Genomic DNA, 25,219 nt, shown 5'->3' on the forward strand with positions numbered 1-25,219 from the left:
CAGTCCATAATTGTAGATCCACAATCGACACCACCCTGTCATTCCCAGAAAGGTTCGCAATTCCTTTACCATCTGGGGTTTTTTAGTTTGGCATATCACCTCTTTGCGGGCCTGCCCCAAAGTTCTCTGTCCCGCACTGATTTCATAGCCCAAATAATTCACTTTACGCTGCATTACCTGAGCCTTCTTCCTAGACACCCTGTATCCTTGAAGCCCTAAGAAATTCAACAGACTCACCGTCCATGCCATACAATCTTCCTCTGTGTTGGTAGCGATCAGAATGTCATCCACATACTGTAACAATTTTCCTTTCTCGGACGGGGCTTCCCAGGATTCCAGGTCTCTCGCAAGCTGATTGCCGAAAATGGTAGGACTATTCTTAAACCCTTGCGGCAACACCGTCCAAGTGAGCTGGGTCCTTCGACCACTTTTAGGATTTTCCCACTCAAATGCAAACAACTTTTGACTGGCTTCGTGGAGAGGGAGGCAAAAGAAAGCATCCTTTAAATCTAGAACAGTAAACCAGATTAATTCAGATGCCAATGCAGTCAGTAGGGTATACGGATTTGCCACGACTGGGTAGAGATCCTCAGTAATCCTGTTCACTGCGCGCAAGTCTTGAACCACCCTATATGACCCATCGGACTTCCGAATAGGTAATATAGGAGTATTGAATTCAGACTCACATTCCTTTAATAGTCCTAGCTGCAAAAATTTTTCTATCACCGGCCGGATTCCTTCCCTGTCCTCTTTCTTTAGAGGATATTGTTTAATTCTTACCGGTCGTTGACCTTCCTTTATCTTAACTTCAACAGGTGGAGCATTTTTCGCTCTTCCAGGCACATCAGTAGCCCAGACTCCTGGATACACTTGGTTCAGAATTTCCTCATCGATTTTCCCTTCTGAGGGGAGACTAGTTAGGACTAGACTTAATGCTTGTGTATATTGTTGATCCTTTACCTCCAAAGTAATTTCCCCTTTTTCAAACGTGATCTTTGCTCCTAATTGTTCCAACAAATCTCTCCCCAAAAGTGCCTTTGGAGAGTTGGGCATATATAAGAACTTGTGGATACCCCATTGCTTTCCCAATTTATACTTTAAAGGTTTGCAAAAATACGCCTTTTCACTTTGGCCAGTTGCTCCCTGTACTACAACGTAATCATCTCCTAAAGGAATTAAGGCTTGATTTAAAACCGAATATGTTGCTCCTGTATCTATCAAAAACTTCACTTGCTGCTGCTTTTCCCCTAGCTTAATTGTAACCAGTGGATCCGCTAGGGTAGATTCCCCAGGTTCCCGTCAGTCTTCTATTACATTGGCTATCTTCACATTCGCTGAGGTTTTCCGACCCCCTTCCCTGTTTCTAGGACATTCCCTTTTCCAATGACCAAAGCCCCTGCATATAGCGCACTGATCCCTTTCCAATCGAGACGAATCTCGCCTACCACCTCTCCGTTCCCCTTTTTCTTGAATGGCAGCTATCAATTTCTTTTGTCCCCGCCGATATTCTTCTTCTCTATTACTAAACACCCTCCACGCTTCATCCAACAATATCTCTAAGTTTCTACCTTCTGTAGAACGCAGCTTTTGAAGTTTTCGCCTTATGTCCCCTGCAGATTGACCCAGGAATAAAGAAACTAATTGCTGGATCCCTACCTCAGACCCAGGGTCTAGCGGCGTGTTACGACGCATCACATCCCTCAGCCGATCCAGGAACTCAGACGGGGACTCAGAAGGAGTTTGCTTAACTGCATATAAAGCTGACCAGTTTATAGTTTTGGGAATTGCTCTCTCCATTCCCTTCGAAACCCATTCCTGATATTCCTGTAATCTTTGCATATGTGCCGATCTATTAGCATCCCACTTTGGGTCTTGGAGGGGGAAATGTTCCTTAACATCCCCTCCTGTAATTTTATAATGATCTTCGGCCAAATTTCCTGCTGTTTTCAGAACTAGCTGTTTTTCAGTTTCAGTCAAATATTCCAATAATAATTGTATATCATTCCAATCGGGATTGTGTTGTTTTACGATAAATTGGAAATGCCTGGCTACACTTATCGGGTCACTTCTATAATCCTTTGCAATCTTTCTCCACTCTCCCAAATCAGCAGTGGAGAAAGGCACTTTAATTAGCATTGTTCCACCATCTGGCCCCACCGCCTCTCGGAGGGGTGCTTGTAAAGTAGTCAGGGCAGACTTCTGCCGAGTGTGGGAAGATACAGGGCTATCAGGAGGATTAAAAGCTCCTTCTGAATCCACATCCTTGTCCCGTGCCCGGGGGGGAGGTTTAAACAAGTCATCTAAGTCTTGTTCTGGGGCTTGGTGAACTTTGTCTGCCTTTGTACACCTCTGCCCAATGCTGCAGGAAGAACAGCATCTTTTTAGTTTACTTCTACCCCCTTTATTTTCTCGCTCCAATGCGAGTACCATAGGGTCCTGTGGGGGTATTATCCCACAGTCCCTTTGCCACTCCGGATGGTTTCGCAGAGTGAAAAACATATCTGCATATGATACTTCATCCCATTTCCCTTCTCTTCTCAAGAACAGCATAAGCTGTAACAAAGTATTATAATCCAATGTTCCATTAAATGGCCACTTAACTTCGCCCTCTAACTTATACAATGGCCACCACTGATTACAATATTTAATGAGGGTCTTTTTACTTTCTGTGCTTCCCTTCCCTACAATATCCTTCCAATGGGCGAGTATACAACCCAGAGGACTTTTTTTCAGTATCCCTCCTTGGGTGTTACCCATTTTCAATATACTCTTAAGGGATTTAAACTGACTTTTAAATTCTCTTTTCACGCCTGTCTGCCACACTCTCACTTATTCTCACTCAATTCCACTCTCACGGACGTCCATGCACTCAGAGAAAATCACACACACATCACTTCACACAAACACTATGGTTCGACAAATTCAAATCGGTAGTCTATTCCAAATGCCTTATTGCCATAACCAAAATCAATACCAAAAGAAAGCTAACATAGCATCGCTCCAGTTAACAACCTTCTAGCAGCTGCAAATATCTTGTAAATTACAAGAGGCCCGCTTACCCTTCTCCTGCTTCTCATATACCGGTCATTAGCAGGTCCATCCTGGCTCCCAACAACGGGATACAGCGGTTACCTCAAACTCAGTCGATCTATCCCCGAGATCGCTACCGGACGCTCTATCGGCCAGCGAGTTTCCCAATTGCAGTCCCAAACTGCAGTCCCAAACCCTACAGGTACCCAACCCACGGGCACTATGCTGCACGCCAGACGTCTCTGCGCGATTTATCAGCAGCCCCGAATGTGCGTACACTTAAATCCCTTCGTTAAACATACCGTTAAATCCGCAGCTTCAAGAGGCTGTTGTCCACTCCCGCGGTGATCGGCCGGCAGCGGAGACTCCTCCGAGTAAAATGCTCGGGGCGCGCCTAGGAGCGTCCGCTCCGCAGTCGGTCCCGCAGCCGAGTGGAGATCCTCCTGGCTGGCTCGCCAAAACTGACGTGCGGAAAGCAGACTCCACAATCTGTAAGATTGTAAAGTAGGTATGTTTATTCAGCGCTGGGCAGCACGGGGGAGTAGTCCCGCCAAAACCGTGTGCGCCTGATACGAAAACTTGCTCTGTTTTTATAAGACAACTCATTACATATTCATAATATGATGTAATACGCCTATACATATGCATTACCTATCCCCGCTTTGTATTAAAATTAGTTCTGCAAGTCATTTCCATATCTCTCTCTCGACTGAGTTTGCGCAGTGTCCCCTGGTGGTGGTCGTCAGGGGTCCTGAGGATGAAGGCAGGTGAGTCTTCCTCGTGACCCCCACATCTGGCGCAGGCTCAGTAACGTCCTGCTCTTTGTCCAAACCGCAGAACCAGCTTTGGCTTGTTCTTGCAAGGTTGTAATCTTTCTTTGGACTTATATGGTCATAAAGCTGGACTTATATGGTCATGAAGCCCTTTACTCCCGTACACCTTATCACAGTACCCAAGCAAACCGTGTAAGATTTGGCAAACAGCTTAAATTTTGCAATTTTTACCCTAAACAGCTAAACAGACTATTACAATTGTTAAACTCTACCCTATCTCTTACCCCCCCCCCTCTCACTTCCATAAATCTCTTCCACTATATTCTTCTCAGCAATAATCTCTATCTGCTCTCTTTCAGTAAAACCACTGCACCACATCTCATCCTAGGCTGCATTTTTGTCTTTGGACCATGTTTCTGCAATTCTTCCTATTCGGTGATAACAATGATGAGTAAGCCTTTATAATTAAGTGATATTAGGTGGTTTCAGTGAGAAATTGAGTGACAGCATGTGTGCAAGTCACATTTCATCAGCTTTTTTTCACTGTCAATAGTGTCACAATGGTAACAAGAGAACAGTATTTTTACTTCAGTTACCAAGTTTTGATAAACAGGATGTAGGATTTCCTTCATCGGTACTATTTTTTAAATTGTGCAACAGTTTATAAATAATTTCCTGAGAAAGTGCCATATGTTTTCTGACTGGCTTCACCCTATCAAAGTAAATTGTCAGCTGGCTTACTTGGTCCTTGCAGTCTGGGGTTGCACCGTTTGCCATGTACCCTTTTGTAGCATTCAGCATTGTGCCGCAGGAATTTCCTTTTCAGAGGCTGGGAATCACCTGTTACTCAGACAGGCTAGCAGGGGCAAGGCATGAGAAGAGAAAGACCTGGTTCTCTTTACAAGTGAATTTTTCTGCCTTTTTCACTATTTTAGAAACAGTTCTTCTCAGTTTCTCCAGAACAACAATATATTTTTTTTCTGGGAAAATTAATTTAAACAGAGGGTACACTGGCCAGTGAAATCATTGAATCAATAGACTTCCACCACTCAGTTCCAAGCCTCAGTTTATCTTTTGGTGTCCAAGATGCAGTAGGCAACTGATGACCAAACATGGTGCCTCAGATGCCCTTTCTGTGATTTAGTTAGTATACTCAGATAGGAAAACCCACTTAAAAGGTACATCTTCAAAGCACTGTGCAACATGAGGTGATCTGTTGTTACGCATAATTTTATTAAAGGAAGTTATAACCTTAAATTCCTATCTGTGGAGCACAAAATTATGAGAAGTTTATTTTGCTTGATTCCCTCCCACATATATAGAAAATAATTTAGCTCTTTTCTATGCAGACTGATTGACAGGAAGGTACTTAGGAAATACGACATTATGAGATGGACTGCAAATCAACCTCCCAGTTGGGCCTTAAAGTAGAAAACTATATTTAATCTTCTGCTAAGGTTTGTGGAAGAGATATGAAAAAGCAAGTAACAGGCTTAAATCCACTATATTGCTGCTTCTTCTCGCATAGAAAATGTTTAGTTCTAGAAATCACTCAAATCTTGAAAACTACCAGTGGCAAATACAGATTATTTGAAAAACTGTAAAATCCCAAAAGAAGCACATTTGCCTTACCTATTGTCAAATATTGATTGACTTAATACTTCAGAGAACCATACGTTTTACATTCAGTGTTTCCAGGGGGAGGGGAAGGAATATTCAATGTATTTCTTAAATACTTGTTCTTATTACTTACGACCTCTGGGGGTTTGACTGCTGCTAGAAATTTACTGTCAATTAACTTGAATAGCAAGAAGCTTGGTAAGTTTATGAGAGTTATATAGGAAACAAGAGGTTTTGTGGTCTGTTTCCAGCCAGTGTTGGAAGGAAGCTCACCCTTGTAAGATGTAGGGTCCAGCTGGGACTGAGTTCAGAGCAGCCCATACAGTGCTGTGCTTCAAAATTGTGGCTAAACCAGTACCGATAACACAGCAGTATTTTGGCAGTTGCTGAACAGTGCTTGCACAGCATCAAGCCCTTCTCCTTCCCACTCTGCCCCTGCAGCAGGTAAATTTAGGGTGGGCAAACATTAAGAGAGTACCTAGCCAGTACAGCTGATCCAAACTGACCAAAAGAATATTCCATCCCATATAGCATCCTTCACACCAATGAAAACTTAGAGAAGGGAGGAGGAAGCATGGACACTCATGTGCATGGCATTAGTCTTCCCAAGCAGCTGTTACACATGCTGAGGCCCTGACTCCCTTGAAGTGTTTGGACATTGCCTGCCAATGCCAGGTAGAGAATGAATTCCTCTTTTTGCTTTGCTTGCATGCACAACCTTTGCTCCCCCTGTTAAAGATCACTGTCTTTATGCAAGTCTTTTTGCCTGCCTTCTGTTTCCTGCCTGCCTCACAGGAGAGTGGAGCAAGTGGGTACTTGTGTGCATATTTGGCTGTTGGCCATGGTCAAATCACCCCCACAGCTGCCTACCTACCAACATGGAAAGTGCAGACTTGTGGGGCATGCACAAGAACACTTGAAGGATAAAGTGAATATGGATACGCAGTAAAATATGGGCTGCAGTAAAAATTTGCACAGAGGTGATTTTTGCACAGCACCTAATAGCAAACTTCTTCCACAATTCTTCCCCTTATCCCCCCTTTTTCCAGGCTCTTTTCCTTTGTATGCAGTGCCTAAAGTAACCCTTAAATGACATAAGACCTATGCTTCTGTTGAATGAACAATGAGCATCCTTTACTACAGGGGTCCTCAAACTGTTTAACCAGGGGGCCTGCGTGCGGATGCAGTGGCAGGCAGCCATCTGCGGCTGTTTGGTTTCCCCCCCCAACCCCCGGCGGGGGGGGTGGGGGTGTGTGTCTATAAATACCAGGGGCAGATTGAGGACCCTGGGGAGCCGTATCCAGCCCACGGGCCATAGTTTGAGGACCCCTGCTTTACTAGGTCTGATATACTTCATTATCAATACAAGCTGAAATAGCAGCTGATATCATTCTTTCCAAAATGTGAGTTAGGAGAAAGCTTGTCCTCCCTTCTCCGCACAGGCTTTTATTACTACCAATGCCAGAAAACAGCCAAGGAATGTTAAACTCTCCTAAAGCAGAAATCTAAAGGGTTACAGAAAGCAACTCAGAATGTTCATTAGCTCGTATGTCTGCACTGTCAATAACTGAGGCTTGGCAGAAATGAAAATCACCTGAACTGCTTTCAACCATAGTATCTGATTTCCTCATGATGGCATCTTCGTACAGTTGCAGTTCCTTCCATCTAGCCTAACATAACAGACATAGACCAGGAAGCTAGTTTCCCCAAGTTAATTGATCTGACAGAAATGCTTTAAGTTACTTCTCCTAAAGCAGGCTGTGCTTTTAAATGTGCAGCAAATTACATCATGTTTTCTAATTATTATCTATACATATATGGATGGAAGGAAACCAGTAAGAACTTTTACATATGCCTTACTTTTCTGAACTGGTGGTTCTATCTCATGGGATTTCTTTCTTCAAAGCATTTTCCTGATTCTTTCTTATTACTTCTATTCCTTCATTTCTGTATCACAAAAGTTAATGGTCACAGACATTTGCATAGACACTTGCTGAGCAGAATCACTGCACCTGAACCTAGAATAAACCCAAGTCCTGACTGCAATTTATGCAATGTCCGAGCTATGTGGCAAACAGATTAGCTCACCAAGAGAACCACATCACCATAAAAGCAAAGTAATTCCCAGGTTTCTTTGAGTACCTGCATGACCTCATTCCTTCTGACAGTCTTGGTGAGAGCTGAGAATAACCATGTGGGGGCCCAATCTATCAGTTTAAAGGCTAATGTATTTTAGAGTCTTGGACATAATTATCAGCTCTTTATCAACAGAAACAGGAGAACTGAAGAGATTAAACAATGGTTGTTAAACAGTAGGGAAAGGGTACCGCTATTTTATTAGCGCTGCTGAGAGTCTTTCCAATCCATTGTATGGTTGAGCTGCCAGCTTTTTTTGAAGACTGTATTATTATATGTATTTTCCTTTATGGTTTTGAGAAGTATACATGCATTTAGAAAGACTGCAACCATTAACAGCAAAGGATAAAAATCTTTATTCCTCTCATTTAGAAGGCCTCAAAACTTTAACTCTGTCTGCTATTACTCTCCCTCTTTCCTACATACTGCCTTTTAAATTCTTATGGCAGATTTTTTAGAAAGACAATGAAGTAGTATTTATTACAAACCTAGACTTCACAATTTGCAGTAAGTTGTCCTTCAAGTATCTTGGCTGCACATCCTACATCTACTTTGGAAGTGACTACTTATTGCTAGCAGTTAGCTTAGGCTTTGATACTTTTACCTAGACTGGTGCTGTCTGTACAAGAAATCTCAAGTGGCAGAAACATAGCTAATAGTACTCTATCCTCTTCCAAAGGTCTGCCTGCCTATCTTGCTATCCTGTGCTAGAAAACAGATACCACAAATATTCAAAACAACTTCCAAAAGGGAGACTTAACATACACTTGCTGCTGTGCAGTTTAATTAATCACATTTGAACTCTTCAATCAAATAGGAGAGTCAGCAAGGATGAGCTGTGTGACTTGACACACCATTAACATATACTAAGAAAGTGTCATACTAAACCTGTCTGTGATCACAGTAGAAGGCAGTCTAAGGAAATATCCCTAAGTCTCCTTCAAAACAGTAATTGAGAGAAGCTAGTATACATTTCAATTTGCAATCAGAGATGTGTCTCCATGGGAAGACTAACACTATTTAAAAATAATTTTTTATAAAGCACAAAGTATCAAAACATAACACTGTCTCAGAGGCTGAGATTTACCCTGCTTAACTCCAGCTTCCGTTTAGACGGTTCTTTTCTACTGGAAGATAATCCTTCCCTTCCAAGCCCCATTAACAGGAAACAGAATACGTTCCTAATTTAGATGTCCAAGTTAGAAGGGATGAACCTAGGCCAGATGCAGTATGTGCATTTAGAAAGGAATTACTTGGACTTCTTTGGCAATTTCTACCTAGAAGGTTATACATCTGAGCAAAGGCAGTTCAGTAGTCAAGCAAATAAGCGGTTTAGGTCTAAATTAAAATGTGTGGGTATGGACAAATAAAAAGGAATGACAGTCTGATTTTGTTTCTTAAAGACACCAGGCATATGTTCACTCTCTGCTTTATGGATTCTTCATGGTAAAATTTATTGGACTTCTCAGTAAATACAATATTATCAATTAACACTACTCATAACTACTCATTATTTCATATACATCAAACATACAGAGGCTGTTCCATTTTCTGTACAGATCTTACCGCTCAAGCAAAACAATAGAACAGTTGAGTGAACACAGAGTATAAAATCAGAATATAAAATAAGGCAAGCGTGATAAAAGCATTAGGTTTAGTAGTCTTTCACTAGAAAAACAGTGTTTGCTGTCATGTTTCCTCTGAAACTTTTAACAAACATATTGCAAAAGAGAAAAATTAACTTAACTATGGTAAACAAATACCTTCCTTCAAGGCACTGTTACATAACTTTTAATGTCAATTTGAAAATAATTCAGTAAGTCAGTTGATAGAAATATTACCCGTGTAATAAAAATGGACAAAAATCTTTGTTTGGTTAATCAAAAGGCTGAACAGCAAAATGAATCAGGTAAGTTTCTTTATGGAATAAAACCCAATCATTTTGACTAACAGAATAAACATTACAAGTTTGAAGTCTCATAAAATTCAACTACAAATATTAACTCAGTCATCAACAGTAGATTTAGACAACCCAGTTTCAGTAACAAGTTGTAAAGTTTGGAACTTGGGTTATTTTTCTCATAAAGAATTGTTTACTGCATTATATATGTTCTGGTATAAGAAAGTAACAAGAATGCAAAACTATTTAAAGCAAGTGGTAAAAAATTTCCAAGGATGTAACTTCTGATTTTCTTATGAAACATACCACTTGGCTTTGTGTTTTCACCTGCACAAGTGCTTAGCAGTAGCAGATTGTTTAGTCACTGTACAGAATTTTACACAAACACTATGAATGGCACAGCCAAAAAAAACTTTTCCTACAAATTTACACTCTGTCTTTCTGCACGCATCGAACTGCCAGTCATCTCACTCCATTCCTGCTGTCCCTCAGGACCCCTATGGAGTATCTGCAGGTCCTTTCCATGCCCCTGCAACCATTCTCAAGTGGTTTCTTCCTCACTCCTTTCCCCTTCCTGCTTTTGGGGAGCTCCCAACTAGAACTGCAACATCATGTGACTAATTGCGGTCAGTCTGCACATTCTGGGTAGCTCAACACATAGTTGAGTGGTCCTCTGAAAAACTCTGCCTACACTGAAGACACCCACCGGTTTCTTTCTAAATTTAATTGCTTAGCAGTCAACATAGAAAAGTTTTCAGAGTGAATTTAAAGGTAGCATATAAACCTAATTTCTTTGGCTGGAAAACAGAGGCACACGGATGTTGATTTCAGTATCAGCATCAATACTTACACGTTTTCTTTCTTCCTCAGGATTGGCCATGTCAAATGACCTATGCCTAATTACTTAATCATCTTGACTCACTACTGGGTATTCCTTAGGTCTCCATCCTAAGGAAATTTTCATACAGTTCTAGCTGAGCTCACAGTTTGGAAATAATATTTGTCACTCTTCACTAGGAATCTGGTCTCACAGCTGCTAGTGTCTACTTCGGACCTACGGAAAGGAGGAATTTGCAGTGACCAATTTGAAGCATTAGGAACAGCCCTTCAGGATTCTTTTGCAGACTAATTTTTTCCTCTAGGACTTTTGTTAGTATAGAAACCAGTAACATACCACTTTTGCAAGAAAACAAGGATTTTGTCTTGGAAGACACAATTTGCCAAACAAATGCAGCTGTTATATGGGTAGGCAGAGTCTAAGTCAATTATTACAGATTAATGTTCATTATTAAAGCTAATTCTGCTGTGGCTCCTTATACTTGCTCTACATGCTGTTTGAAAGAAGTATCTTCAGAATTGTTTTGGCTCTCATTTGGTACCTCTTGGCTTGAAGGAGTTAAAAATCATTGCCTAGAGCTTTGGTTTAAGGTTGCCAAATTTTTGTCCTATTGAAGGCTATGTTTGCATAATAAACCAGATACACAAAGCAACTGCAGTAGGAATGTTGTCAACATTCATGTCAACAACATGTATTTGTTGACATACACACAAGAGATTTCCAGAGTTTCCTATGTGGCATGTGAACTACAAACTATAGTGTTTATGCCTTTGGAGTTATGACCATTATGTCAATTATGTAGTATTTACTATTTAATATTATTTACTATTGCCTTCCATAGAGAAACCCAAGGAAGTTTGAACCCAGGCAGACATACAAGGAATAAAACCACTCACCAAGATGAAAAAACTACTTGCCAACCTAAAACTAAACTTCAAATGCCTTGCAGACATGGCGAGCAGAACATGCTAGATGCAGGTCAAGACAAAACTACTTGTTACAGCAGCCAATCTTAAACTCTTAATACAGTCCTGATAGGAGGAACACATCATAGATCTAAAATCCATACTTAATGTAGGTTCTCCAGTTCCTGCCTGCATTCAGTGCAGCCCTTGTTTGCTAACACCAAAAAGCATCTATTCATGTAATTTGCATATGTTGGCAAAGACTTCATACCACAATTTCAAGATTGGTGGGAATGCTCAGTGAGGGTAGCAATAAACTGTTACCACATCTGATTAAAAGGTGGGCTTTTTGCCAGATACTACCTAACCTCTTCTTTGTTGCAAAAGGTATTAATTCTGCTCTACTCAATCTAGTGATTTGATCTGTAAGCTTACTTTTTGCTACTAGATTTCCTACAAAAAAATTTGATACAAAAAATAAAACGTTTCAAACAATTAATATACAGAAGTAAATCTTTTTAAACTGCAAACATTTTTACAACAAAAATGCTGTTATATCAATGATAAATTCATATAAAGACCTGTAAATGCATTCTGGTTTTTATAGTGCATAGAAACTCCAAGGCAAAATACAATAAACACAGTATCTTAGCAAGGGAAATCTTTATCACTGTTCAGCCCTTACAGTCAATCACTCAATGCTTATATACTTCCCACTGTTTATTTGGGCTTAACTTGCTGTTAAAGCTGCAAAATAAACTACAAAACCAAAAAAATGTGAGTCATACTGGATTTTGTCTGCCATCTCCAAGAGAACAGCCAATGCTAGGCTTTGATAATTTCAAACCCATAAGAACAGTAAAATAGAAAAAATAAAGGGAATTAAATCTATTTCATCTTTTATTTTTCTGTATTCCTTTATCTATGTCCAAAGAGAAACAACCACTTTGAGGAAATTGTTTAAACGTTTGTTGTTTTTTTCCTTCTACTTCCTCAGGGAGTTTGCAAATGTTGCCTGGGTTTTCCTTACATATTTTGAGAGAAGAAAATCTTTTGAAGACTTTACATTTGCCTTTCTTAAAATGGAAGTTTCTGTTATTTTTCTTTTGGGTTAGCAAGCAACAGCAACAAATGCCATCACCTGCTTTTCTATTAGCTGCACATTTTTCAATTCCTGAATGCATAATGCAACTAAATTGTGTACTTAATTATGGCAATTAGCTCATCTAAAGCAAAGCCATAAATCATAACAGCAGTGTCACAATTTTATGTATTAGAGATTTAATTGTATTCATGTTGCTTATCCTGTTACCCTGAAAATTTTAGCTTCTCTGTGCTCTGAGTGGAGTTTAAAGAATAATTCAATATGCCACAAGAAGTAAGGGTACCAACTACACAGGATGTATGATGAGAACATAAGATACAGGTATATTGTGAAATCTGTGTTCCAAATAAATTATAATTGCAAAACTGGATTGGCATCTCTCAGATCCTGCAGTAATTTGTGCAAGCATAAATAATTTTCAGTTATATTCTGGTATGGTACTGTATCCCCTTTGCTTCTTTCACCTACTCTGAAATACTGCTGAATTTTCTGATCTGTACAGTATTTAAGTGCTCAACTTATTTAGAATTAGAATATAGCAGCACACAAATAGCAGAACATCTTAAGAAGATTTGTATCTTAAGTATTCAGAACGTACCAATATTTCTTTCTCATTTAAATGAAGCGAAGAAAAGTTAGAATGAAGACACTTTACTGTTCAGAGCAAACTGCAAAACTGTTATCGTTTCCTTTAAATCATGATAAAGATTTCCCTTTGACCATTTCTTTGGTAAAAAAAGCTGTGTCACATTTGCTTCATCTGCTATTAAAAGGTGTTTTCTTTGGTGGTGATACTTTTTGATCTTAAAAGTCCAGCTTTCTAACACTTAGATAATAGGCTCATTCTGTATTTCCTGTTCATTCAGTGAATACAAGGTTAGTTCTAATTCAGGACAAAGTCAAATGGATCAGTCATAAAACAGGAAGTCTGATCATGTAAAAATTGCCTTTTAGTAATAAAATGGCAATGGTACAGACAGCAGAGACCTAAATGCGTTATATCAGAATACATTATCATCTGTATAAAATGAGCAGTTTCACAACTACTTTCAAAGCATCTTATTTAGCTTAAGTGTAGAGTCTACTTAGAAGCATAGCAGACGTTTAAAATGCATAGCTGCATACATCTTCTGTAGCTTTGTGATGATTTCCATTTCTGTTGGCTTCAATCTCCTGGATTAAAAAGAACACACACATTTCCTTATAACATTCTATTATTTTGCTGCTTAATATTTTCCCGTATTTGTTTGAAGATTTCCTTACAGTTTACATTTTACAATTTTTTTGAATGGACCAATTTGCCAGTCTGAATCCTTAGTGATTCATCACATGTCACATGCCAAAAAGACTTTACAAGAATGGGACTTTAGATCCAATATGGGATAAATGCTTGGGAACTTCAGTCACAGCAATCAACAAATACAATAACATGCAGCAAACTGAGGAAACAATATACTCTTAGAAAGCATTTGTTCTTGATTTTTTACTGATTTGTAATCTTTATGAGATTTACCTGACACTTCTCATTGTTCTTTAAAAGAAAAGGTATGGAAGCAATCTTCCTCCAGGTAGATGGCTTGTTATAGGGAAAAACAGTACCAGCAGTGACATGAATACCAAGTCACTCATACCTCTCATCTTGAAACAAGAGATTGTGGTGCCAGATGCAGAGGGGGAATAAAAAGAGGAAATTAGAGTATGTAGGATTGGTCCTCAGCTTACAGACCATCCTCTGACAAGCATTTCCAGCTGGTGGAAGTAGAAGCAGCCTGTAATTAGACTGTAAAGAGGGCAGAGAATCAGGGAAGTTAATTATATAGCTTCCACAGGGCTACATACCCTCTGCTTCCTTTCTTCTACCACTAATCCTTTCAGTCATTATCTATTAAGCTGTCTTCTTTCCTAGACTGCTATAATCCTTGCTTCATGTATCTGGTACTGTGACATTTCCCACTTGCATTCTTACTCCATAAACTCAGTCAGCACCCAAACTACAGCCTAAAAGAACATGATTTTGGATACATCAGCAATTCTTATGCATCTCAGCACCTACCCTGGCATTCACAGTGTTTCATGATCAGGAGCCAAGCAATTAAGCACCTTCTTGCTAATATTACATCATGAATGACTATATATTGTTTTACCTAAACAATGGTTCTATTACTATGTTGTTCCCACATCCAAAAAAAACCAGACTGGGGTAACACAGTGGATTTCTTTGTCCTTGTATTAGGCTGTTCAAAAGAAGAGTAAACTCTGGTCTCTGTTTCATCTCTAACTTACCTTTTTTAGGAACCAGATTAAATTTTCCTGTGCCTAGTGCTACTGTTTTCCAGACCATTGCTTTCTTCAGATTTACTGTAAGAAAGAGAAGTCAAATTCCAAAACTCAGTGTTCAAGTATAAGATGAGTACAGTCATTCCAGTCCCACAGTGCAATCAGAGTGCATCTAGAACTTATTTGATTTTCTTTTAGCATGAGAAGTTACAAGAAAAAAAAGATTTAAAAAATTTAAGCAACCAAAATACTGACTCTTAAAGTCTTGCAGCCAAGTAGTGAAGACTCAACACAATCCCCCTCAAAAATCCCACAAAGTTTTAACAGTGACTGTATTCCCAGAAGTGATTGTTGTACTATTATTTCATTCAACATATAGAATTTCTAAACAGAGTGAACGCTCTAATAATATACAAGCAATGTGCAGGTCAACATCCTCAGAACATGGGCTGGAACAACCATACAATTGCTTCTTCTGGAGCACCTACAACTAGCTATATGGTGTTGGTTAAAATCAAGACTTAACAATTCCCTTGCTCAAAAAAAAAAATTGTTTCTGAACCACTAGTTTCCCACCTAATGCACTGTTAGATGTGGCATTTTAATTACAGCCTCAGACAAGTTCAGCTGTGTATTAGTTATCACTTGACATAAAAATCCTTTAGAGATTCTGTCTGGTACACAGATCTATCTTCTAAACAGCCAGTAGTTGAAATGCCTGGTTCTTATAACTGAAAGGTAAGTAATACATATTTTAATAGATTTTCCTCAAATGCATTTATCTAAGATAGAAGTCTAAAAGATTACGCAGCTGATCAAAACCACATCCTACATGTCATCAAGTAGGAAAAGATTATTTTAGTCCCCTATACTGTGTTACAATCCTGTTGTAATACAGTTTCAGCATGTTTATAAAAAGCAGAGCTGCACAACAAGCGCAACTATTCAATTTAACCCAAGACATGTCCTCACTCAGCAGTATAAATACCACACTATGTGCCCAAGACACATCCTCACTTAATAGCATAATTGAATTACAGCTTTAAAGCTGTTTAGATAAGGGGGAAAGCACTAAAATGTGTTTCTAGCTAGCACTAGAAAAAGGAATAGGAAAGTGAATACAACAGTGAAATGGAGAAGGTAACTGCAGCAAGAAATTCAACAAAGGAGAGACAGTGCTACTCAGAAGGACAAAAAGGGAGACAAACATAGGAGGAGAGAAGGGACTGAGGAGAAGAAAAATGGAGTGCACGGGACACAAAAAGAGGAACTGCTAGGCTCCATCTTACAAAAGCAAAACAGGACAAATGAAGTGACTGGGCTTCAAAAGGATGGGCAGGAGAGAAGTATAGCTTGTTTTAATAAGCAAGCTTTTAGAAATGCATCATACCAAGGATGGGGGGAGGAGCCAGTATGGGAGCACCAACCCTCAAGCAGCAGGACAGCAGAAGTGCCTACACCTACTCTTTGGCTCCAGTGGTGCAGCCACTCCTGCACCCAAGCTATTGGCACTATGAGAGCCCACCCACTCCACCCCCCTGAGAAGCTGGAGCTACCACCAAAACAGCCAATAATGCTAGCTCCCAAAACCCCAGCAACTACAGGCTTACCTAGGATAATTAGGGCTTTGACCACATGCAACTGAGAAATTTATGTTAATAATGACAAATACAATGTAGGAGAAAAGTTTCAAAACCTCTTTTATAGAATTTCCACCTGAAAGTGATTTTCCTCATAGTTATAGCCTTTTAGAATGAGGACACATGGTGCTCTCAACAAAAAAAGTGAAACATCTTCCAAACACCAAAATGAAGTGCCAGACAGAAAATACCATTCTGCACACTCCACAATTAGGAAGTCTTAAGGAGAGGAATAAACTGTACTTTCACATTTATCACTAACCCTTACCAACTGGGTCAGTAACATACAATTTTATACAACACTAATAAGCAAAAGAGCAGGTATTTATCTATAGTATACAAATTCTTCACTTACAGTTGCTCAATTTGGTCAAATTCTTTTTCATCTGCTGAATAACAGAAAAAGGATTATATAAGGTCTTAATTTAACAAACACTAAAAGAGTTCTGTTTAATTATATTATTTACTCCATGTCTAAGCGAAACAAACTTATTTTTTCATTGTATTAGTTTTCTTAAATGTGTAATTCAAGTTATCCATTTCTCTATTCAGTAGAATTACCTACGAATTTGTCAAAAGCTTACTGTGATCAGCTTATTAATCCGATTTTGATACATATATTAGATAATGTATACAATTTATACATATATGTGTAAAATATAGGAAAATACATGGCATATATATGCATAATATATACATATCTATACATTGATTTTATATAGATCACTTCTGTTTCATTGTGCACATCTAGTTCAGCTTACCTGCACGCAGCTTAGATTCAGCAACCAACACTAATGCAGTTTTAATGCATTTTTCCTCCTTACTCAGTTTCTTGACAGAAGTTTCTCCCATCAAGACTACTAGCTCTTATTTCCATTCCCAAGCACTCCCCCAAAAACTACAGCCTCTAAACTCCTTTGTCTTGTGAGGAAAAAAGGACTACATCAAACCTTTTATGGGGAAGTATTGCTTATTGAAAGAACTTTTACCTGAATACAAGACTATGGAAGAGATTTAAAAATCTAAAATAATGCAGTGTTCTTGACAAAATTATTTTGTCAGAAAAAATATAGATGTGAAAAGCACACTGAAGTTCATATATGAAGTGCTATGGGTCACACTTTTCTACCTTTGGCTACAGTTTCAGTGGAAAGCAGGAAACAAGACTACTTACCTGCACATTTCTCCTTCTTTTTTGAATAGATCTCATACAGGAAAACAACAGTTACTAAAACAATAACTTCAGCCACAATTGCTAGAAAGGGTTTGAGAGGCACCATGAGGGACAGAACTTTAAGCTTCAGCTTTCCTTTCCTTTTCCCTAATTCAAAACCAGCTTCACACCAATATATACCATCGTCTTCCTTGGTGAGCTTCAGTATCTTCAGATGGGTTACATTGGCAGATACTCTATTAATTACATACTTGTCTGCCAGCAAAGAGTCATTAATGGCAACCTGAAAATAAAATATACAAGTCTCACTAATGCAGTAAGAAATCGTTTAATCAAATTATTTATATTATCAACACATAGTTCTTCACAAAGATGTAAAATGAGTTAAGAACAAGTGGCATTTGTGATGCATGTTTAGTCCACCTCCAAGGGAAGAATTTCTCTTCGGTAGCCACCCTGGTTCCTTTTACATTTAATGGACAAAAATACGCACTTTTAATGAGAAGATTGTCTAACCTGTTTTAGTCTAAGATCAGATGAAAGTTACTCTTGACTCTATTGACTCACCACTGACAAAGGCAGCCTCCAGTGTCAGGATCTAATCTCCAGGTTTCACCACAGCACAAAGCATACGCTTTCAACCAAGTTGTACTGGGAATGCTGCTTCACTGGGAGTTTGCTGATAGTCTTACAAGTCAGTGCTACTCTCCACTAGTATTGGTAAGACAGATCTTTACCTCCTCAGTTGACAGTGCTTCCCCTAGAAAAGGGGCTAGGAACAAGGTGGCTATGGTCCCAAGGCTAAGGGGGATCCTGAAGGATGGGTATGTTAAGGAGGCAAACAGCTGAGGGAGATTTTTTTCCTGAAAGCCTTTAAGCCAAGAGGTGAAGAAGATATTTCAGCTCCTTCAGAATCAAGTGCCACAGCAGTCTCCACCACAGAATTACCTCCTTCAGGTCCAGTGCCCCAAAGAGATCATACAAGCTGGGAAATACAGAAGGAAGAGAAGGAACATGCTCCTGTTCTCCTTCAAGCCTCCAATGCCTTACATGTCTTTAAAAGAATGTCCTGCTATTAGATTTTTTGGAGTATTCAATAGTAATATTTGAGCAATATAACCATTACTTGATTTTACTATATTAATATATCTCAAGACTCACCTTTGTTTTACTCCTGTCTGGGTTGTAAGAGTATGACAGGGACTTTTTGGAAAAGAATCCTCATACAAACCAGAACAAAAGCTACATCCCTGTAACAATGATTACATCTGATTATCACAGATTTTTTTCCTATGTACAGAAATTTACATTAACTTAAGCGGAAGTGCAATTTATAGAGCCTGCAGTGAAAGGTCATTGCACTTTACCAAGTGTCTGTACCCAGTTTTTACCATACCATATTGTTTTACTTTGTCAACAGATGAAACTGTTACCTGTTCACTTCCATTGGTCATATACCAGGTCCAAGCAGTGGGAGTATAGCCATAACTTTTACAAATCATCACAGCTGTATCTCCTTCATAACTCACTATGGGTTTTTCTTTTCCTTCAATTTTCGGTACTAAGAACAAGTAGGAAGAACTCCATCAAGTTACAGGTACAGGTTGTAATTACAGTATTACAAAAAGATAGAAGAATATATTTAAATATCTATTTATAGTAGTCCATGCATTTTCTTTTCCCTTAAGAAACACAGATGATTCTATTGCTCGTGACACTATGTAAATGAAGAGTCATTTCAGCCTGATATTCCATACACAGAATTTGTACAGAAGACTACAGGAATCCTGTTCTCAATTGTTCCATGATCTTAACAGTTTCCAATACTGAAAACCAAGTGATAATCAGACTGACTTCTATCCTTGCCCATTTCCTCCTTCCCCTCCTTGACAGCTGTGAGCTACATGCATCAGTTCTGGTACACTAGGAACCAACACTAATTTTTCTACAATTGCACTCAACCTGCAAAAACTGATAGAAGTCTATTCCAGCCACAATGCTGCCACATAATAGTATCTGGCAAGTTCTGCACGCAGAGAACTTCTTTGTAATTAAGACAAAACTGCAGACAGTTTTCTAGTTACAAATGTTTTCTGAGCTGAAATAATGACTTCTGGGTGCATGCCAATAAAAAGGACTTTTGGTCCAATCTTGCTAAGGACAGAACATGGCCACAAGAAGACATCACTTTATAGCTTTAGAGCTACTTGTCCCAACCATTATAACTGCAGATGCCCCACAGCCTTCCAAGGGCAAAAGCCTAAAAAAAGGCTTTTTTTATACATTGAGGCACCCTATAGATAGAGCCGAGCAAATATATCATACTATATTATGTATTTCCCCTTTTTCTCTCTTTATCAGGATGTTTTCCTCAGATCCATGTAAGTTTTACTTCAAGTTTCACTGTTTTGTGTTAGTACAGATCCAGTACATCTTTTAAATTATATTGTTCACACTAGACTAAACAAACCAAGAATTTGCTTTCAGCAGTTATGATGGAACAATTTGGAATAAACTAAGATTGTTCTCATTCTCTCCCCTTCTTGACTGGCTGAGCACAAATTAGTTTTCCCAAAGAGTTCACTTGAGTATTTAAATTTAAATTTCCATTCCAAAAATATATATGAAACCAATTTGTTAACAAGAGCACTGCTTACAGCCTCAGAATTCACTGCACCATACCTCAATCCAGCCTCACTACACATGGAGCGAGACTTCACTAATACTTGTTTTAATCATTAAACGGTATACTTCTGAAGAGTAGTGACCAAGTATCTTCACTGCTGTCAGTAAAAGGGACTAATTTACTAACTACTGCCACCTTCACAATTCATAGAGAAAAAAAGTACAGAAAAAAAGACTGGAACATGAAAACAAATAAACCCTTACACCCAGCACAACAGGTTTATGTGACAGTCAAAAAGGTTTAGCCATGCTGAGCAACACATGTGATCACATAAGCTATGATTAAGAACATGAATATCCATCATTAATTGTGGAATCTGGCTCTGTAACAGAGTTGTTAACCTTGAATGCACACATGGAAATAATATGCTTTGTCCCAGGTAACTTTGCAATTAGACCACACAGAATTTGGTAACAAAACAGTGCTGCTGCACAGAAAGCAAACAAACTGCTGATGAGATGGACAGATTTATACCAGCAGCAGATTTCCACACTGGTTTAAAGACCAGAGTTGTTTCGTAGTGCATGTACCTGGACAGCTGCTTAAGGATCCCTGAACAAAGTGCAAACAAATTGATCTATTCTAGGTTTCAATACAGCTATTACAGCACTTCACACCATTTAAAATATCCATGAATGGTCTCCATGTTTAATAATTTGAAATTCCTATAAGCATCTCTTGTTTTCTGCAGACTTGGATAAAAGCTTAACTCCTCAGTCTGTGGGGTTATGCCAAGCCAGTATCGGGGGAAAGGGAGGAGGGGTAACATCCAATAATGCCCAACTGCCTAGTGGAAAAGCTATTTCGGTTAGTTACAGCAGTGATTACTTTAGCCACTGAGTCTACAACCCATCACTCATCTTTCAGTTTCAGAAATGTTCTTTCTGCATTGACTGGAAGATTCAAGGACTTCTCTTTCTCATTTCCTTCACTCTTGCATTAATCTTAAAAAATATCAAGCCAGTACTTTTTATGGCATCAGAAGTGGCAGCACTCAACCATTGTGAAGCAATTCCCCTGTCTTCTTGTAATAAATCAACTAGTCTTATGCACTATTCTGGGAAAAGATGACTTCCCTATTGAGTCATTCCTGCCTTTACTGAAATAGTTATGGTATACTTTCAAAAGTATAGATTAAAAAAGTCAAAGGAGACCTTAAACAGACCTGGGTAGCCATTCAACTAAACCTTACCCACATGTTCACAAGAAAAACATCATTATTAGATATTAAAAGGTCTGATAAACTGCAACTTTTGTCTGTCTTCAGTACTGCAAGCCAGACTCCCCTGGCTGAAGATCTGAAAGCAGGTGTGAACATTACTACTTGAGATCTGAACATACATGAGTTCCCCCAAGTGACATGACCAGATACCCCAGTGAACAACGGCAGCTTGCAGCACTGAACTACACAGAGCTGCTAGTTAGTTCAGCTGAACTTAGTAGTTATTTGAAGAGCTAGGGTTTTAAGGAACCTGTGCTCAGGGAGAATCTTTTTGATGTATCAGTCTGGAACTTTCGCAGATCGAATACTTGCCTTGCTCTTTGCAAGATCTGGATGGTGGGAATAGAGAAGGAAATAGCGGTCATTAAAGATGAGGGTTCTCTGCAGCTTATGTATGTTTCATTTCTGCATGTCTTCCATTCAACTGAACTTTGCCTCCTACTGGCAGGGGCAACATTATGAAGAGAATACAAAGCAGAAGGAAGGACACTCACACTGCCCAGTGAAGCACACTAGTTTTAATGTGAGCGCTGTTCTCATATAGAATGAAAGATACTCTAAAGCAGTAATTTGATGTTTCAGAAATACAGCTGAATTTGCTCAAAAAAACTGCCTCCTTTTTGCTAATCATCGCTCCTCTTTGTAACACCAAATCTCAGGCCAAACTTTCAAGTCATTGGCTCTGCTTTTTGAAAAATTTATCTAAGACACCATCATTTCCTCCCACCCCCCAGAAAGTGGTAAGCATTCACTCCTGCTGTAAGGATGGAGAAAGAAGGGGAAATCAGTTACTCAGGAAAAAAAAGTAGGCTTAGACATTCTTTTGGTTGTTAGCAAATTTTCTTCTAAAAAAACTTTTCCTTCTTGCTTCAAAATTCTTCTTCCCTCCAAGCTATAGAAATACCTTTAATAATGATTCTCACTTAGCTTGACCAAAGTAAGTTAGTTTCCACACTATCCAGAAACCATATTAATACTGGATTTCAATGGTCAAGTGAAGAAAAATTTAAAATAGATTAAGATTAAATACAATTACCTTGTAAATGAAACACAGCACGCATTTCTTCTTCACCTTTCAGAGTACAACTGTAGCTTCCCAGCTGACTGTTATCCCAGATCCTCAATCTGCAAGAAATATTTCACCAAATTGGTTTTTGTTTGTATTCTCTTCTGTCCTACAGCTATCAGTGACTGCTAATTAACATTCTAAAGAAACCAGCAGAGATGAGTAGCAGAACAGAGAACATTACTGAAACACTAGGATTCAGGTTAACATCAAAACACCATGACATTTTTAATAAGTCAGAAGAGCACAAGCAGACCTGGCAACATAAATACCATTTTCACCCTTGCTGCTCACAGAAGGCCAAACATGTTTAGGCAGTAAGAATTACAGGTTACCAATCTAGTTCACATGGTGAAGCCATATCTATACAGCGTATCATATGCAGGACTTCAAAAGAGATTTTATTCTTTCTAAAGCCAGTCAGCCAATTGATATGGAGAAATAGTGTGAAATGGGGACAATGGACATTGATTGTGATTGCATATGTCTGCCCAGGAATGTGGGTATGGTGACTGGTCATGGGTGCGATGTCTGGTCACATAGGCACACAGCTCTGAGGAGACAACTACAGTTTTGAGGGGACGCCTGCCCTTCCTCCTCTGACAAAGGGGCTATTTAAAAAAGAATGAGAAAAGGATGAGAGATATTCCAATGCTATCTAGAGGGAGGGAGTGCTAAGTCTCCTTGCTGGAGACACAAGGAGACGATCGGATGGTCACAAGGACATGAATCACTGCTCCTTGCTGGAGAAGATCAGATTGTCACGGATGGTCACAAGAACATGAATCACCTACAAACCTGCAAGACCACCACATTCCAGGCAAAGGACTGAAGCTAATTAACATACGAAGTGGGTTTAGGTAACGAATATGTATAGGTGTTAATTTAATATTCATTTGTTTTATTGTATAAATGTGAGATGGTTCATCACTTCGGGCATGCACGCTTGAGCGATCCCCCGTGCATCTGTGCGCAATAAACATACCTACTTTGTAACTTACGAGTTATAGAGTCTAATTCCACACCTCACAATGACTAGCATAGGTTCAACACAGAATAGTTTTAAAGAGCTGCATCTAATGAAGTCCAGCATCTTCTCTGCTGGCAAACTGTACATCACAGGCATCTTGAAAAATATTTATGTCATTGTGGTTTTGCATATGGAGTAGCAGAAAAGTGACATCACATCCTCATCACATTTTGTATCATAAAAATTTTATATAAATATTGATGTTAAGAAACCTAAGCTATACAGAAAACAACTGGAGACTACCTGGTTAAAATTAGTCCATTTACAGATTATTTTTTTAAAAAATCACAGTAAATTGTAGAAAGTTTTCTTCAATGTATACAATATTTCTTCAGTCTCTGCAGAGGTTTGAAAGAGTTAAGACAACATTTAAAACAATCCAAAACATCTTTACTGAAAGCTGATTCTTTCTCTGTTTCACCAATTATGAAGGAAAAAAACTGGCCACTTATGCCCATCAGACTTCTGCAAAGCAGAACTGGGGTGGAAAAGAGAATGTGGAAATAGAGGTATTTTAGCATTCACTTACTGAACACAATTACTGGAGTTCAGAGAACTGTGTCCTTAATTCTATATTCTTGCCTTGAAGAAACCTTGTTTTTCAGCACTAGAGAAAGAACAGGAGCTCTTCCTTCAGGCTTGAGGTAACTGCAATCCTTCTCTTTCCTGCAGCTTCAGTATGTCAATTATGGGCATATATTAATCACCACAGAATCATAGAATAGTCAGGGTTGGAAGGGACCTCTGGAGGTCATCTAGTCCAAACCCCTGCTAAAGCAGGATCACCTAGAGCACATTACAGAGGATCACATCCAGGCAGGTTTTGAATGTCTCTAGAGAAGACTACTCCACAGCCTCTCTGGGCAGCCTGTTCCAGTGCTGTCACCTTCAAGGTAAAGTTGTTCTTCATATTAGGTGGAACTTCTTGTGTTGCAGTTTGTGCCTATTGCCCCTTGTCCTGTCTCTGGGCTCTACTGAAAGGAGCCTGGCCCATCCTGACACTGGCCCTTAAGATATGTGTAGACTTTGATATGATCTTGTCTCCAGGCTGAGCAGGCCCAGCTCTTTCAGCCTTTCCTAACATGCTGCAGTCCCCTCATCTTCATAGCCATTCGCTGGACCCTCTCCAGCAGTTCCCTCTCTCTTGAATTGGGGAGCCCAGAACTGGACACAGCACTCCATGTGCAGCCTTGCCAGTGCAGAGTAGAAGGGGAGTATCACCTCCCTCAGCCTGCTGGCCACGCTCCTCCTAACCCCCCAAGATCCCACTGGCCTTGGCCACCAGGGCACACTGCTGGCTCATGGGCACCTTGCTGTCCCGCAGCACTCCCAGGCCCTTCTCCGCAGAGCTGCCTTCCAGCAGGTCAGCCCCAGCCTGTGCTGGTGCGTGGGGTTGTTCCTCCCCAGGGGCAGGACCTTACACCTGCCTTTGTTGAACTTCAGGTTCCTCTCTGCCCAATTCTCCAGTCTGTCCAGGTCTCACTGAATGGCAGCGCAGCCTCATGGTGCATCAGCTACAATTCTCTCATCTTTTAATATACACATAACTAGTATTGGGTAGTGTATATGCATGTGAAACTCAGAACTTGAAGTCAAAACATGAAGATCGCTACTTACTGGATGCCCCAGCTGTTTTCAGTTTTGTTGATGTGTCTGAGTGTTTCATTTCCCCACTTCCAAGTGACTTGAAGACTTTTTAAATGAGAGTATTTATTGTCCAATCTGCATGAAAGCTCAATTCTAGTTGCACGGTCTAAAGTGATATTCTTTTCCGTGGAAGTACCAGAAACACCTAAAAAGTGTAAAGAATTTTATGA

The 25,219-nt window shown here is 39.4% G+C and overlaps 2 protein-coding genes across 7 annotated transcripts in view; both read right to left on the bottom strand.

Annotated features, from left to right (window-relative positions):
• Positions 1 to 945: 945 nt before the first annotated feature.
• Positions 946 to 4,029, bottom strand: LOC308057011 (uncharacterized protein). The gene is made up of 2 exons (XM_080373080.1): positions 3,333 to 4,029; positions 946 to 2,553 (listed from the first exon to the last, which is right to left on the bottom strand). Exon 2 carries the CDS (start codon positions 2,548 to 2,550, stop codon positions 1,300 to 1,302), a length of 1,251 nt encoding a protein of 416 aa, XP_080229206.1. The 5' UTR covers positions 2,551 to 2,553; positions 3,333 to 4,029; the 3' UTR covers positions 946 to 1,299.
• Positions 4,030 to 8,983: 4,954 nt separating this feature from the next.
• The window catches only part of EMB (embigin), a 29,384-nt gene continuing 13,148 nt past the window's right edge, over positions 8,984 to 25,219 (bottom strand). For 5 of the 6 annotated variants that reach the window (XM_080373082.1, XM_080373087.1, XM_080373085.1 and 2 more), the window contains 6 exons: positions 25,020 to 25,194; positions 22,343 to 22,431; positions 18,832 to 18,959; positions 17,399 to 17,681; positions 16,580 to 16,613; positions 8,984 to 14,665 (listed from right to left, as the gene is read on the bottom strand). In XM_080373082.1, the coding sequence (XP_080229208.1) occupies positions 14,608 to 14,665; positions 16,580 to 16,613; positions 17,399 to 17,681; positions 18,832 to 18,959; positions 22,343 to 22,431; positions 25,020 to 25,194 (767 nt within the window). In that variant the 3' untranslated portion in view covers positions 8,984 to 14,607. The remainder of the gene's footprint in view (positions 14,666 to 16,579; positions 16,614 to 17,398; positions 17,682 to 18,831; positions 18,960 to 22,342; positions 22,432 to 25,019; positions 25,195 to 25,219) is intronic. The other variant, XM_080373083.1, reaches the window with a different exon arrangement.

This window comes from Falco punctatus (genome assembly GCF_963210335.1).
Source record: "Falco punctatus genome assembly, chromosome: Z".
Lineage (NCBI taxonomy): Eukaryota > Metazoa > Chordata > Aves > Falconiformes > Falconidae > Falco > Falco punctatus.

Excerpts from the sequence above, each read along its gene's own strand:
- LOC308057011 (XM_080373080.1), bottom strand. The coding sequence starts at position 2,550 with ATGCTGTTCTTGAGAAGAGAAGGGAAATGGGATGAAGTATCATATGCA.